The 16,737-nt window shown below is 40.0% G+C and overlaps 1 protein-coding gene across 4 annotated transcripts in view; it reads right to left on the bottom strand.

The window, feature by feature from the left end:
• The window catches only part of slc4a11 (solute carrier family 4 member 11), a 106,690-nt gene that overhangs the window by 70,856 nt on the left and 19,097 nt on the right, over nucleotides 1–16,737 (bottom strand). The window contains exon 1 of one of the 4 annotated variants that reach the window (XM_038728774.1): nucleotides 12,663–12,832. The exons of 2 other annotated variants lie outside the window; for them this stretch is intronic. In XM_038728774.1, the coding sequence (XP_038584702.1) occupies nucleotides 12,663–12,699 (37 nt within the window). In that variant the 5' untranslated portion in view covers nucleotides 12,700–12,832. Of the gene's footprint in view, nucleotides 1–12,662; nucleotides 12,833–16,737 lie in introns of those variants that run through there. One more of the 4 variants, XM_038728776.1, reaches the window with a different exon arrangement.

The raw sequence follows: 16,737 nt of genomic DNA, 5'->3' as shown, positions 1-16,737 counted from the left end.
GTTTTGATGTGTATTTAAATGCTCCAAGATAACAGGAAGTCAACTTATACGACCCTTAGTGTGTATATAAACCAGCCAGGTTGAAACTGAGCCAACCTTCCTCCCCATACAGGCTGATCTATTGCAGGACAGTGCACTGCAGGTACATGCAAAACAGATGCCAAAACCCCCAGGAGGGACAAACCCTGGAATTTAAGGAAGAGGTGAGGCTGAGACGTGAACAGGGCAAGAGATTAAAAGGTGCTCCTGCTGCGTTTGTAGGGAAATCTACAAGGGCAGGGCCAGCACCATGGAGGAGGCCGGGCCTTGTGTTGGCTAATTGTGCCCACAGGCTCTCTTGGCACCCGTCCTCTCTGGAGCTGTGGTCGTTGAAAGAGCCCCGTAGGAGAGGGAATTCCTCCCGGTGCCCTGCTCAGTATTGGGTCTGTTTGCTCGTATACACATCTTAAACAGCAGGCCCACATTTGGCCTTTATTTGTCTTTTTATTTCAAAGGAATTTTAAAGAACTTCAGTCAGCATGCTAATTACACACACATTGTAAATGGCAATTTATAGTACGTGTTTGCGTGGTATTTCCAAAGAGGAGTAGGAGCATACTGGGGCTTAAAGTTAGGTGAGAGGGCACACCCATGTATTTTTTTATTCCTATGTCTGAAACATACTGACTACATACACTGATGCATTTCTGTACTTCATTAATGCCAGCTCATAGCAACTTGAACCCGTTACTATTCATGTATTAGACCAGAAAGTCAGAACTGGTGGCATTCTCCAAACCAAGACCAAAGGATTTATCAACTAAATAAATAATAAAAAATAAATAAATAAATAATCTGCAGATTAATTTGTAATGAAAACACAACTACTTTAAATGCGCCAGAGGTAAAATAAATTGTTGCAAATGTGTAAATGTGAGCTTCACGGCTCAATAACAATGGCGACACAAGCTGCTGCAGGTATTACACCTACACTGTTACTTCTTGGGCAACTACTGAACTACTCCAAGCTCCTCCCGGACCTCTCAGATCATTATCCTATTCTTGGGAACTCTTTATGAAGGAGTGCAAGTGCAACTGCTCGTATCAAAGATCTTATCATTTCCATCACCAGGTAAGGGCAAATCCACATCACACTGGTCTAAGGAAAGCCTCTTGAGAGCTGGTGCTGAAGGGACTCCTCTATAATCTTATCCCAGATAAGCAGCCAAAAATGAATGGACTGATTGCTCTGGTGGGAAGCCACCCCGCCGTCTACAAGGACTATTTGCCCCATACTATAACCACGGAGCTGTTGAAAGGCATCCACATCAGCGAGGTGTAGTTTCCAGTCAAATCTGGTTTGGATGATGTGATATTTGAGGAAACACGATTTGGCTAAAACTCATCATAACCCCACAAGGTCACTGTCACTTTGAGCCCAGCTCTATCAAGACAAGTCCTTGCTGGTCTCTCATCACATTCACACTTTCACTGCAATTTTCCACTTAGTCAAATCCGCCTAGTTTTCTTACTTTTTAAACACACCGTGATACTATTTCATACTGAATCTTCAACTACATCTAAAACTGCAAACAATTTGAGACCAAATGAATAATTTATTAGTTGAGTTGGTAGATTAATCAATAATGAAAATAATTATAAAGTTATATGCAGCCTTACCTGCTTTTTTTTTTTTTCTTTTTTTAAATTCTCACATATTTTACACTTTTTTTTCTCTTTTTTTTTTTTTGAAGGATAATCCACAAGGCTTTAATCATAAGATTTTGAATTAATGTCAGTTATTTAGTTTTCACCAAAATCTCAAAAATATGTACTGTTTGTCCTGTATGTGAGGTCTTGTCATCCTTTTGCTACATGCAGAGTACTGCATTTGAGATATATTATCTGTAGGTTATCAATGTTTTGCCCATTCAATACTAAACAAACCTATACTGTACTATCCTCCAGCCAGGTATCGGAGATAAACAGCACATTATTCAACTGATGCTTTTATCCAAAGAACCTTGAAGTACAATGAGTCACATCTGCAGGAAAAAAAACATTTTGTCCTTCAGTTTCTTCAAAACAGATCGGTAGAAATCCTCATTCAAACTCAAGGGTATAATGAACCACATGTTTGCAGCAAACGCTCCTCGTGTTTTCAGTGAGGAATGCTTACATTGTTAACAAGGAAATGCAGAGACATTTGAGTTTGTAGCTCTATACTGTGACAAGTGACAGCCAAATAACAATAATTAAAACTCTAAAATGTCAAATTATCACAACTAAATGGCATGTCTCCTTCTCCAGGACACATTCTGTTAGCACTAGTTTTTGTCACAGACCCTGCACTGATCTTAAATGTTCGTTTAGTGTCAGTCGTAGCATATTTACATCCACAACAGAGCCACTGGTTGAGCTTCTTTTCTAAATGTTAGACAAATTAAAATATGACTTTGTTTGATTAAGGGGAAGAACTGCTGGCTCTTCTACAGACAGCTGTGCCCCCGAGCATTCGTCTGACGTCGATGATGTCACATCAGAGCCTTCACCACAAGGCAGGCAATGAGTAAACTATCTGGCAAGCAGGTGGACTCTGGCTGGGCTGATTGTAGACATCACTGTGTGTGTGTGTGTGTGTGTGTGTGTGTGTGTGTGTGTGTGTGTGTGTGTAATTTGTCTGTATGGGTCTAAGAAGACACAGGGCTGGGCGGTATATCGGTATAATTTCAAAACAGATATAAAATTAGACAATACTGTTTATACCAATCTAGTTTGATGTTGCATTAATTAATATGTTTTCGTAAAAGTCTTGCCAGCTTTTGCTCGCCTCTCCCCTTCACCGCGCAGCCCCGCCCCTCGCAGCCGTCTACTCACAAAGTCTCTAACAACATGAAGGGCTGATAGACACTGCTGAAGACCTGGCTTGTAAAAAGAAGAACTATGGTTCGGTCAGTGTTTCCCACACATAAACTTTACTTCGGCAGGCCAACCAGGTGTATTAACGACCGCCCAGGTATATTTTAACGACACATTTTAGCATTTTTCCCACACGCCTCCTCAACATGCACCGCAGCTACTGCTGTGAACAGAATTGCGGGAGGTAAAGTCCAGAAGACAAGTTCTTTCTTTTTTGTTTTTTTTGCCAGCGACAATGTAGCCAACTACTGATGGAGAAAGTCACTGGAGCATACAGGGAGAGAGAGACGGAAAGAAGCAGGGCATGCTGGCGTGTTTGCAGCAGAGGTACGTTAGGTCTGAGTGTGGGGAAAAGAGAAATGAAGGAGGCAGATTCAATAGGTGAGTGACTTAAATAAGGTGTAGAATGAAGTACAATTAAAACAGTGAAATAAACTTGCTAAGTTACTACAAATTGTAAAAACATTCCCCAAAACCCCCCTCCCCCAACTTAGCAGAAAATAACAATATATATTTATTTATTTGGGCTATGGTGCAGCAAAGCCCAAGTGTTCAGGACAGAGGTACAAAAAAACCTGACCAAGCCCATTAAAACACTACAATTTGAGTGGCTGAATGCAAGAACTAATAAATGTTAATATATTTCATACTGTGACAGCCAGATGTCTATGAATCAGGCCTCAACCAAAGAACAAAAATGAATACTCCAGGATTGCCCCGAGTGTGATTCATTTTGAATAATTGTATAATTTAACATGGAATGATTTGTGCAAAAATTCTGTCCTGCAGCATTTCTGATTCGCATTTTTGTTTTGTCATGAATGTTAGATGCGTCTCTTGGTGTTAGGTCTGTGGACTGAAAACCTCTGCAGTAATCCTCTGGTCCTTTCACCTGAGAGGGATTGATAGTTGTAGTGAGCTGGCAACTGCGAGTTCACACATGAATCCAGCCCTGTCTGCAGCACGAGACCAGGCATCGTGACTGAGGTTAGCGCAAGAACATGCTCAGATTTAAACCCATCTACTCTTTTCTTACCTCCCTTTTTTCTTGTCTGTCTTCTCTCTGTCTATTTGTATCTCTGATTTTCCATATCTTTCCCTCTCATTCTCTTCCCTCTGTTTTTCCCCTTGCTTTTCTGTCTGTTCTGTCTCAATCTCTAACAGTTACACACAGGTATGGGATTACGCTCAGGTGCTGCAGCAGGGATTCTCTTCTGTGTGTGTGTGTGTGTGTGTGTGTGTGTGGTGAGCAAGCCAGGCAGTGGATGAGCTAGGGAACGAGTGAGCGACTGAGGTGTTGTTCCACTGCACAAGCATGCACGCACACACACACCCCAGCCAAGCGCTCGCTGAAGAAATTGGCTGCCTCAATTTTCATAGAAAGGGGGGGAAAAAAAAAAAAAAAAAAAAAGGCCATTGCTAGGGGATTCCTGCTAATTGCTTGCACATTCCCCTCTTCCTCTGGCTCGATTAAAGCCAGGCCACCATCTCCCTTTCAAGTCTGCTGTTCTCCACACAGCCTTCTACTGTATGCTGCTTCAGCCTGTCCGCCATCTGACAGCATATCTCAATGTTTTTCATTTGTGGTGTCTCCCCACAGAACTGCACAGACACAGTTTCAACTGACTAGATGTGAGGCAGCGGGAGAGAAAATGCCGGCACAAAGTCTAGTGTTCTGTATATCTGTCAGGCTGTCTATTCCACCTTATGTGAGGTCCTTATATGTGTGCACGTAACTGTGCATGTTCCTATGCCTGTGTAAAATGTGGAAATAAGTGATTTGGACAGTTTCCAGTAGCATAAAGAGGAAGTTGCGTTTTAAACAATACAAAATACAATATTTAATGGCCATTTTAAACAAATAAGCTTTGTAGTTGAGTATTCATACCTTTTTAGTATGCAGCGTCCCATTGAGAATCAAACCACTAACCTCAGCAATGTCATTACCCTGCCCTGCCTGGCCAGTAGCTGTCTCTTTGCTTAGCTTAGTTGTATCCCAGAATCAGATTGATAGAATTTAAATTAAGCAACCTCGGCTACCTACTGTTCTCCATCTTATCGTCCTACAGCGTGTCTCACTACTAGGAGTCTTGTTTAATCCTCCATCTGACACTGGATATAGAGGGGTTTGTGCAGTCTTCAGTCTATTTTATCGTGAGCATTCGCTTTACATTGTAGGTAAGACCTTTTTGCCCTTGTACATCACTCAATGTGAACTGTGTTGCTATGCTGATGTATCTCTGCACCAGTGGTACCAACCAAGTCACACTCCTTTACCTGTGTTGTACAATCCCATTGTATTCAGACAGATCGGAACTACAGACATTAACTACACTATAGGTGCTGGAATATGGATGCAAATTTTGTGGCTGCAGCATATGGATTAGAGCCTGGTGAGACGATATTATCGGCAGATATGAGCTAATTGCAGATGAATCAGTAAAGGTGTTTATAACGACGATAAATGACAATTAAAAAAGAAATAGAGAGAGGAAAGACGGATCCTTCAATCATGTTATGAGTGTTATCATTACATAATTTGTCCACCAGAGGGCACTCTGCAACTCCCCTGTTGGCAGCATAGTGTTTGGAAATACAAATCCACCATAAAACATAGCAAACAGCTGATAATCAGCTGTCCTTTTGTTCAACGTACTAAAATATTTTTTTAAACTGCATTATTTAATTTTATCTCTGTGAGGTCTCATAACTATACAAGATGGATTTATCTGTCATTTTACAAAAGGGTTGCATAATGTGATAGTTTGTTATTTGTAGCTTATACTACTCAGGCACACGGGAGGAGGAATTTCAAGGAGGACAAGGAGTCTCACAATCTGGGTTAAGAAGCTGCTCTGTATGTGTATATTATGTGTTTCTCAAAAGAAGGAAAAAAAAGATCAGCTGATATATCAGAATATTGCTATCAGATGAATCCCATACTGATCTGGCTCCTATACGGATGATGTAAATTACATCATCATGACAAGAACAAAATGGACATTAGACACAGTGTCAAGAAACAGTGCAAAACATCTCTTATGGACAAAGACTATATATGCCACGTATTCAAACCCTGATTTAACAGCTGTACGAAAACAGAAACCTGGCATAAATAATCTCAGTCTAAGCAAGAAGGAGAAATGTCTGCAGGACTCCGAAAACATGATGCAACTTGTTTCTCTTCAGCCATTGTGTGTGCCAAACACAAGACAACATAAGAACTGTGTGTGTCTGTATGCCCGTGTGTGTGTGCCTTCTATACATATTGCCACACTCTATTTAGCAAATTGATATTTCTGCTCTGGCACATGGAAAGGGAAGCTTTACAATCAAGGTTTGGGAATTCATCGACACAGGCATCCTCATTCATCTTGGAATAATTACTATGTTGTGGAGGGGGTGTACATATCAAGGGGAGGGGAGCAGCAGTGCGCCATGTCTACCACTCTGTTGTGTTCTGTTTGTTGGTTTTAAATTAAATTCACTGCAAAGGAGAAAGTACTCTGCACAGTACAAATTGTTCTGTGCTGGCAATGCAGTGCAGCCTTACTAGACCATACAAAAGCAATATTAAATAGGAACTGAAACAAAAACACGCCTGTGCACAGTACTGCTTCCTGTGCTGTAACCTGTACAGTAAACTTTAATCTGATGTGAATGGGTATATACATGCTAGCGGGTGGCTGTAAATTGTGGCCTAATTACACAACGGCCAACCAGAGCCGCATCACCAAAGGGAGAGGACCACCAACATTGTGTGTTTTTTTTATTTTCTAAACATGTGCATTTATGCGTGTAAGCTATATGAACTTCATTTTTGCGTGTGTATGTAGGCTGTGTAAGAGATTATGTGCTTGTCCATGTCTGTGTGCATTGCTTGCTTGTGCATCTACTTTAAATCTAGAAACAATGGCAGCCAAACATCTGCTTTACTTCTGAGTTAAAAGCATCTATTGTACTTTGAATTGGGTGAAGACATGAGCTCTCTGTTAAGTCAGCACTTAACATCAGTTTCTCATTTTTCACCCACTGAAAACCGCTTAAATACTCAAATTCAAAATTCATATATGTAATCTTCTGCTAAAAACAAAGCAGACTGAAAAGAAACAACTGTCAAGAAGCAAGTGCTACACATCCAATTTGGTGAATAAAAGGGGACCTCCCCATTAATGGTCAATGACTGAGACACTTTCTGCCTTTATAATCAGGGTAAAAATAACTGTACTGGTGTAGCTGGATTCAGTCTAACTTGATTTATGATTATTGGTTGTTCTTATAAGATGCAGCACACTAGTAATTAAATCCCATTTTATCTGACCATTGAAAAAGAAGACAAAACTGTTTTGCTTTCATCTTCACAATAATAGATGATTTTCATACTGTTGCGATAACGAAATGAAGATGTGGGATTGAAAAAGAAACATTAAATACCATGTTGGAACTACAGGGCTACTCTTGTACATGACACTAATAGGGATAGGCTGCATAAATAGTTTGTAAATTCCAAATTAGGATGTGATGCAGAATAGATTTGAGTAATTCCCAAACCCTACATGTTGCATGTTCTGCCTACTGTGAAGAACAAAATACAACAGACATGTCGCAGAACGATCTGTATGGACCTGGTCTGTGTCAACCTGGTCTGTTTTCTTCCGTTTATTTTTGGGGTTTGAATCCCTGACTTAAGAATTTGGCTTTTTCATGTCTAATTATATTTACACATCTAAAATATGTGGCAGTGCACCTAAATGAAAAATGTAGGCGCACTAGTGCAACCAATGCTAAAAAGTTAGTCTGCCCTGTGGTTAAGTAACTTCTCAGGCACTGAGTCTTCATTTGGAAATACATCAGTTTAATATTGTTCTCGAATAGGAATTACATTGTGATTTTGTTCTTAACCTTCCATTAGCATTTTCTGAGATGTTGTTTTACAAAAGTTGATTAGCGTCTGCTTGAAACATAAAATACAATAACGTTTGGATAAGCGGGGACATAAAATGCAGTTTCAACCTGTTCATTTAAAAATATTTTTTTGAAGAAGTCGTAAAACTCGAGAACCTGAAGAACAATTAAAAACCTATAACCTTGACTTGACCTGGTCTTGTCTTAGTTCAAAAACACGATACTCTACGCTGCATGGTTAAAGACCAGGGCTGCAACTAACTACTATTTTCATTATCAATTAATTTGCACATTAATTTTTCAATTGTTTTGTCAGAAAATAGTGTAAAACATTCCCACAGCTCAACGTTATGTCTTCAAGTGTCTTGTTTTGTCCAAAAACAAATTTTTGCTCTAAAAATTATGAAAACTAATATTTAATCAAAATAGTTGCAGATTAATTTTGCGTCGATCAACTAATCCATTAATCAACTAATCACTATAGTTCTAATGAAGACCATGATTTTGATTCATGTCTCTTCATGTCATTTCATTATTATGTAACAATGACTGTGTTTGCATTAGCTGGGAGATCAAATGCCTCTTACCAAGTGCTCCCAAACTCTCCCTAAGCTCTTGGCAGTGTGTGCGCGTTAATCCATGTCACAAACTGTCCACAGGAATAGGGGGGCAGGACACCAACATAAATAAATCTAACGTTTGTGAGAGACACAGCAGTAAAAAAAGGTGAGATGAATAGCTTCTTGGCGTGAAGTGCATTCAACTGGGCAATGCCTGTTGTGTTGTGGATGTGGTATCTTCAAGTCCAGAGGCCCAAGGCACACCTGGAGTAGTAATTTAGAAACTTGGCGAGATGAAGGAAAAAAAATTTTAATAGTTTTTTTTATGTGGGTGTGTTAGAGTCTGGTTTAAGTCGTGACCAATTATATCAGCTCCTTTCAATGTACTTACCAGAGGCCAAACCACACTTTTTGGAAGGAGAAATTAAAATTCACATCAAGACCATGCAGACAAGCAAGTGTGAATATTCAGCAGTGGGCCTCCATCTACTGAAGGGATGACAATAGGACAGAGCTGACTGTCTCCTGAAAATGCAGCTTTGCCAATGCAGAACTGCACTTTTCACTGTTTACTTGCACAAAAATACAGCCCAAAATGTTTTTGCATCCTTATTGTTTGCCATCCTGATAGTCTTTAAAAACACTGAAGACCACATGAATGTGTGTTTTGAATATTACATTATAGAACATGTTTCCCATATTAAACATTCTGTTCTATTAATCATTGTTTATGCGACTATTAGTAGCAGCAATAGCTGTTGTCGTAATTGCACCTCATTGATGTCAAAGCGAGAAAATCCTTTATCACCAAAATACTAAGTGATACAATCCACAGCACCAACAAGACACTTTTCACACAGAGGCATGAGCGACATTCAGAAACTCACTATATACTAAATAACCGCCAATGTTCACTGATGTCACACAGTATCTGTCAGTAATTTATCACCTTGGCGTTAAATAGTTTGTGATTATGACAAAGCTTAATACGTTATTCCAAAAATAGCAGCCACATACTGTCTACATTGCCCGCGTAAATGACAGGAAGTGTTTTCATCACACTTTGAGCACTGCAGGTCTTAGTATGTAAAAAAAACCAAAAAAACCCAAAAAAAAACCCTCCGCTTTAGACACTTCTAAAACACTGCCTTTTGCCTGTTTTATCTTTTCCCTAAAATACAAACAACAGTCCATGGTACAGCTGTGTGTGTTTGTATTTTTTTATGGATTCAAAGATCCAGATAAAAGACTGTATGTATGTAAATCAATGTGTGGGAGTGGGACAATGAAAAATGAATAAAAATAAAAACAAACTAAAGAAAATGGAGTAAGACAGATATAAAGACAAGCAAGAGAAAGTCTATGTGCGAGTGAGTTGGTATTGCAACGAATGTGTGGTCTTTTTCATCCTGTGTTCCTTGAACTGTGCATGATGAGTGTCTGCATTGACACTTCTACATAATTGTTTTGTGTGTGTAAACCAACAAATTATGTAGATAGAATGAATTGTGTATATAATTACTTGCAGCGTGTATGGCCAGTATCTGCGACACAGTTGCTGTGTATGCAAATTGCGTGCACTGTGTGTGTGTGTGTGTGTGTGTGTGTGTGTGTGTGTATTTTCAAAAAATGTGTGTGCTTGTGTGGCTGTCTTCTCATGTCTTGCATTGTGATGCATTGTGATATTTCAGTGTGTATTTGTATTTTGCATGTGTGGTACTGTATAATAATTTGTATGTGTGTGCCGATGTGTGTTTCTCCTCTGCCCAGATGGCTGTGCTCAGAGGCTGGAGCTTCTGAGATCTGTTGCCAGCGGTGAATACTGATCAGAGATCACTGTCACATCTACAGAACACACACACGCATGCATGCACACAACCTCACGTCATCCATCTTCACTCACACACACCTCCACTTCCACATGGTCGAACTACTAATTTACACAGCCACTATGTGTCCTCCATGCTGATATTTTCTGGCTCTGCAGGGCACGGCTGCAACACTGATTACCAGGCTGTCTGTCACACCTGATTGACACCCTGCTAGGGTAACGCTGGGAGATTTCAGTTTTATGTTGTGATTATGATATTTAATCAGAACTGTTTAAAGAAATGTGGATTTAGCTATTAAAATTTTGGTTTTCACAGAGCTGGATCAAAATATGATTCCACTGAAAGTCAATACACTATAATACCAAATTATTGCCCATTCCTACTGTAAATATGACCTTTTTACTAATAAATTTCAAGGGAAAGCATTATAGGAAATAGTTAATCCTCAGTGACACAGCTGTCATAAGTTCCCACATTGCCTGCAATGATGACAAGCTGCAGTAATATGTTGTCTATTTTGAGAGCAAGCAAACAAAGTCAGAAAGGTAAATTAATCCAAGCCTCACTAGTAAATCAGAAACTCACTATAGTATTATTCGATTTTGTAGTCACATGGTAAAACTCTGTTAATTTACAGCTCTATAAATTGAATGCCATATCTCCTGACCTCCCACAGCGCCAGCTGCTCCTTCACCTGTCAGCCCATTGCCACTGATAATGACATAATCTGAAAGATTGCTTGCAATATGCTGCAATAAGGACTTGCTAATACTCATAAATGACAAAACCAATAAAAGGATTCTCTGTAATGTGTATGGGCAGTTTCAGTTGATCATTCTGAAGGACAACATGGTCCTATTATGTATGCTGAAAGGTGCTGCGCAGAAAAGCTCACCGTTTTATTTGAAAATCCAGATGGCACTAAAGTGTGGCTGGAAAAAATCTAATCCTCTGGCAAAGTAATTGTAAAGTCCCCGATGGCAATCAATAGCTCCATTAAATTCCTGCAGATATATTTTGGTAATGTTGTTCTACTGAGCAGTTAAACATTAATATGCACATTTAAAGCCAACGTTACATGGCGTGACACAGAAAATGTAATGTAATCAATTGGAAGAGACATTACTGGATCAGAGGTCTCTCTTCCTATCCTTTTCAAACCTCAACCTGTCCTTCGATTGCTAACAAACCTTTTGAATACCTTTCTGTTCATAGAACTAAACAGTTTTGCTGCAGGGATCAAACCTGCCATCTCTGCCTCTAATCAGCACTAAGCAAATGGATGCAAATTACTCTTCAGAGGACGAGCCACAGCAGTGTCCATCACGCCCCGACACACACTCTGAGATGTAGTTAGTGTGCACAGTGCATGACGCTCACACACACACACACACACACCCCTCACGAGAGCACGACCAAACTCTGATAAATACATACAGACAAAAATGCGCGAAACACAGATATATTCCCGCACATTATCCCATACAGAAATGGTTGAGTACTACAAACAAACAAAATGTTCACGCACAAACATACAACGCTCAGATAATATTCCTGCACTCGCACTTAATGTCCTTATCACACACAGACACGCACGCACACGCGCGCGCACACACACACTGAGACGCAGTATCGCACTCTGCCTTCCCAGACAAAATGAAAGTGAGGAGGCAGCCGCATCACACCTCCAAATGAGCTCTGGTCTCTCAGAGGACTTTCAGTGAGGGGAGAACTCGCTGCTCTCCTGTGGCTGTCACCAACACTAATCTGTCCGTCTTTCTCAATCTCTCTCTAACACACACAGGGCGACATATGATTATACACATGTTTTCTTCTCTCAATTTCTCATGCACAGAAATAAATGCACACATGGGCATACAGTACACACAGATACATGTGCACATTCACACACCGATTCTTGTACAGTATCCCTCTCTGTCTAGCAAGCACGCTTGCACAAGCCCCGTCAGCGCAACATATAAAAAGTGCATTATGAGCCCAGCTTCCTTCTGCATTCTAGCTGTCCCTGCTCTACAGGTATGCTGGCTTTCTCTGTGTGGGTTTGCAATCGTTTCTCAAGGTTCAGTTCCTGAACCGAAGAAATACAATGCAGGAATGTCTCATGTCGCATTTCAGACATAAAGAAAAAGAAAAAGGCAAAAGAAAAACCCATCTGCACTTCTGTTACCACAACAGGGTTTCTACAACCCCATCTCCCCTGAAGAGAAAAAAAAAAGGATTTCTGTCACACACACGAAAACACCAAACACAAAAAAAACACCAAGTATGTACAGTAGAACACATGCACCCCATCCATCTGCCGTCCCTCAGAGTGGAAGTGGAGGTGGGCTGCACATGTTTTCACAGGGGGTTCTCAGGTTTCACTAGGTAGGGAACCCCAAGGTTCTCCCAGTGAACACTGTCGTGCACAGCTGAGGAGCAGCTTTGAGAGCTTTGATCCACTTACCGGAAGGCACAAAATGAAGAACTTTGTTGGTCTCCATAGCTGAACAAGCGGTGGCGAATGTACACTTCCTCTCTCCAACCGCCTCCCCCCCAAGTCAACCCATCATGATTGTGTTATCCTGTGCTGATGTGTGAGATCACCTCTGCTCCCTTGCTCTGCTCTGTTTCTGACTGCCTCTCAAGACACATGCAGTGACTCAGCCCCACTCTCCCTGCCTATTCAATGTCTCACCGCTGGGTCCTAGTGCCTTCTCTTTTCCCCTTCCGCTTCACCATCCCAGCTCACCAGTCAGCAGCCTATGGCAAGCCAGCATGCAGCGAGGCAAACCGCGCGTCAAGACACACCTCCTAAACACACTTCTCTCAACACAGTACACCCAACATTCAACATGTCATGTTGTTATCAGCCACACTAACTCACATGGTCGCCACAGCATTGTCATATAGTCTATCTCAGACTGACCAAACTCTCTCCATGATCTCATTCACATACATCTATACTTGAACACTCATACTGGCTGTTTGTAAAGGCCAAACCAAGAATGGAACAGTGCTAAAGCAAGAGTTAACGGGTTGTAATTGTGTGATCACTTCACACAACATGCATGCATTAATGCTTACTTTCATGGAAGTTTTGCTTCGTCTTTTTCTGCAAAATATTGTGGATCAGAATTTAATCTAAACCGATTCAGGTCCAGGCTCAGCATGTCAGTTAAATCAATAATTAAAACTTTGTTAGTGCTGTTAGTGAGGCTTTCTGGAGGACTAGTGGTTGGAACATATGGCCACATCATTAAACTTTGTTGCACGTCAAACCCCCCTCCTCTATCCTCTCTGCATCTATGCTGAATAAAGGGCAAAAAATGAATCTTAGCCTTGGTCAAAACTCACTTATCTTTGCCCTGATGTGAGAAGAACATAATGCCACATATTTTATCAGAATCAGAAGGAGCTTTATTGCCAAGTTGTGTTTTACACATACGATAGTATAGTACCTGACAGCCAGAAAAAGAAAGCAAAGACATTATGCCTACCTAAAGTGACAGGGACTGGCATAAGATTTGTGTTGACACTTCTGCATTCAGTTGCCAAAATCTCCAGTTTACATGACAGGTAACCTCAACTCTGTCCAAAAAAGAAGCCTGTGATTCTGGCTTTCAAGTCTTTTAATTTGGTTTAATTGTGGCCTCTGCGAACTCACACAAGCCAAATACACAAATCTAATCAATAAATTAAGGCTTGTATGAAAGAACACATACCACAAATGTGATCACATTTCAACATTAAAATTCAAGTGCAAAGAAAAAACTAAACCCTGCACACAAGAGCCCGACCGATATGAGATTTATAAAATAGACACCAATGTTGATATTTGAGGATTTTTAAATCCAATATTGTGATATATATTGGCTGATTGGTTTTCTCTCTTTTCAGAAACGCATAACGTGAAGAAAGATTATCCCTAACATTTTTACTGTTATAAATAGTACTTCAAACAAAAGCACAGCTGTTTATGTCAGCTGATTGCCCTGTTTCTCAGTGGATTTGCTCCAACAGGGGAGTTGAAAAGTGCCCTCGGGTGGACAAACTATGCAACGACAACACTCATAACACGATTGAAGCATGCGCTCTCCTTTACTTTTGTAAACTGTCATATTTCGGCTATAATAAACACTGATACAGGTTTATCTGCAATCAGCTCACATCTGCCAATGATATTGACACGACGATTTATTGGTCAGCCTCTACTGTACACATGCATCCATTTGTAAATAGTAACACCAACTCTTTTACAAGATAGCCATGTATGATTGTTAACACAGACAGACTGAATCCATCCACATCATCTGAAATAGAAATATTAGAATAGAAAATAGATTAAAAGCAGAACTTTGACTTTGTCACTGACCAATTTAAATAATATATTCAGTGAATGAATAGTTTGCCCAAAAGTGGTTAAAAAACATGTAGCTGATATACTACCCAATATATGGATCTGGTATGCATTTTTATCCTTCCTATGACCCCTATCAGGCATTATACAAGCAATGTAATTTCAGAGCAAATGATACTGACATGAAAGGTCATAACCCTGGAGAGAAATAAATACTACTCCCCTGGATGACCTCTGATCATACATGCTATCACCAAAGTGCCAACTTTTAAATTAGTTTAGCTTGTTGACCTTGAGGCTTGTTAAAGACACCGAATATCGTGTAATCTGCCAAAATGTGGATGCAATTTATTCAAATCTGTGTTTTCCCCCTCTCATTGTAATTTTTTTTCCTTTCACAGCAAATGAATAGAAAAAACTATACTGCTATGTTTTGCTGTCATTTAGGGGCACGCTGCTTCTGTCCTCTGCTCTCTGTGTTGGTGGCGGGAGCCTCCTCCACACACACACACACACACAGAATAATGCCAGCAAGCCCTCATCACTTCAACAGATTCTCAGAAGTGCAACCATTTCAGTAGATGCAAGATGCGAGTTCGTTGAATTTGTGGCTATACGGGTGGAGTCTTTTCTGCTGAAAAAAAAAATTATGCCTATGTAAAAAGAATTTAAACAAATGTAACAAAAAAAGTCTCCCAAAATAAACTGTCTACCCCAGCTTTAAGAAAAGGTTTTCTTTTATAGTGTTGGTTTTGAGTAGCTTCTGTTCGTATTAATGAGCAGTTTGGTTTAATTTATAAATCTCACACACAGAGCTACTGGATCAAAAAGTTAATTTCCTACCCTGATGTAAATGCTCTGTGAAAGGTCATCCATTTGCATAAGCCAGCATATATAACATCACTGTTTGTGGTAACGGCCAGTGGGTCTGTTTTGCATAAGAACTTTTATGCACTGTGAGGGCAAATGCGTCACTCAGTAAGCCAGGGCGCATTCTCCCCAGAGGATAATTCAAGTGTTCTCACCCACCCTGAACCTGTAACCCAGGTGACACGATGGGTGCACTCTAGTTAAACACCTAACAGCGTGGCTACATTACAATCTATGTCTTGGTAAATGTCAATAAGAGTGACTGAGTTGACAATATGGAGTTTAAAATGGCTATTGTGTCTAGTGATGCACTGAAGCCTTGAGGTTTGATGTACATTTGTTTCCATCTTTGTCATTTACTGGAGTCAGAAAAGTCAAATCAACATGATGACTCATGGTTGCACCTGAGGTGAGTATATGCATGTGTCACATTAAGCTCAAAAGAGTGTGAATGGAGAAAAGAATACTGTGAATAATAAAATTACATCTGCAAATGTGAACTGTAGGCAGAAAAAAAAGTCAATAAAAAAAAAAGTACCAAGGAAGCTGTACCCAGGTAATGTAATAGCATTCCTTTAGTGTGTATGGAAATCAAATATTTTGTTGGTTTTACATTTCCCTTAAAATGTTACTGTTCTTCATTTCTTTCAGTTCTTACTTTCGGGTTCTTAAACCTGTTTAAAGGGGAACTGACGAGCTGGACTTGGATGCAGACATGTTGGACCTTTGCATTTGAGAGGAAATCGTGTGATCTCAGCAAGCGAAGTTCACCTTCTTGTTGTTTTTGCATGAACACCTGCATTGCGCATGTGCGTAGACCACTTGTGGAAGAAAACAGAAAACACAAGAAGTTGGCCGAACTTCACCATTTACTGTACTCATTTTTTTTACTGGATCATATTTTCTGGCTTTGTGATTTGCGGGAGTGATCATTTCTTATTTTGTTTTCCACAATTTTCATTTTCACTGGAAAAAAAACTATAAAAAAAAAAACACACGATTTGACATTTGTTGGAGTCAGTAATCAAGCAGCCTGCTTACAGTCTTCATTTTGGGTCTTTTCATACATAACATTACATACATTTAGCTGACGCTTTTTTAGATGGATGATTCTCTCCCTCTCTCCCACGGAAATAAATCGGAATTTTTGTGAATACGAATAAATTCTGCTACCAATTTGGCATTGGCCTATTTAAACTACCGACATTCCTGTATTTAACAGCACAAAACTATTTTAGACTATAGCCTAATTATAATTTGAACTACAGTAAGCTATATTTAACCACATGGTACCTGCCACCTATTACGTTTA

The sequence above is a fragment of the Micropterus salmoides genome, unplaced genomic scaffold (genome assembly GCF_014851395.1).
Source record: "Micropterus salmoides isolate LMB-PRFRI ecotype aquatic unplaced genomic scaffold, ASM1485139v1 Ms_hic_scaffold_19, whole genome shotgun sequence".
Taxonomy (NCBI): domain Eukaryota; kingdom Metazoa; phylum Chordata; class Actinopteri; order Centrarchiformes; family Centrarchidae; genus Micropterus; species Micropterus salmoides.
Note: the sequence above shows the minus strand (reverse complement) of the source record. Positions and strands in the feature narration are given on the sequence as shown.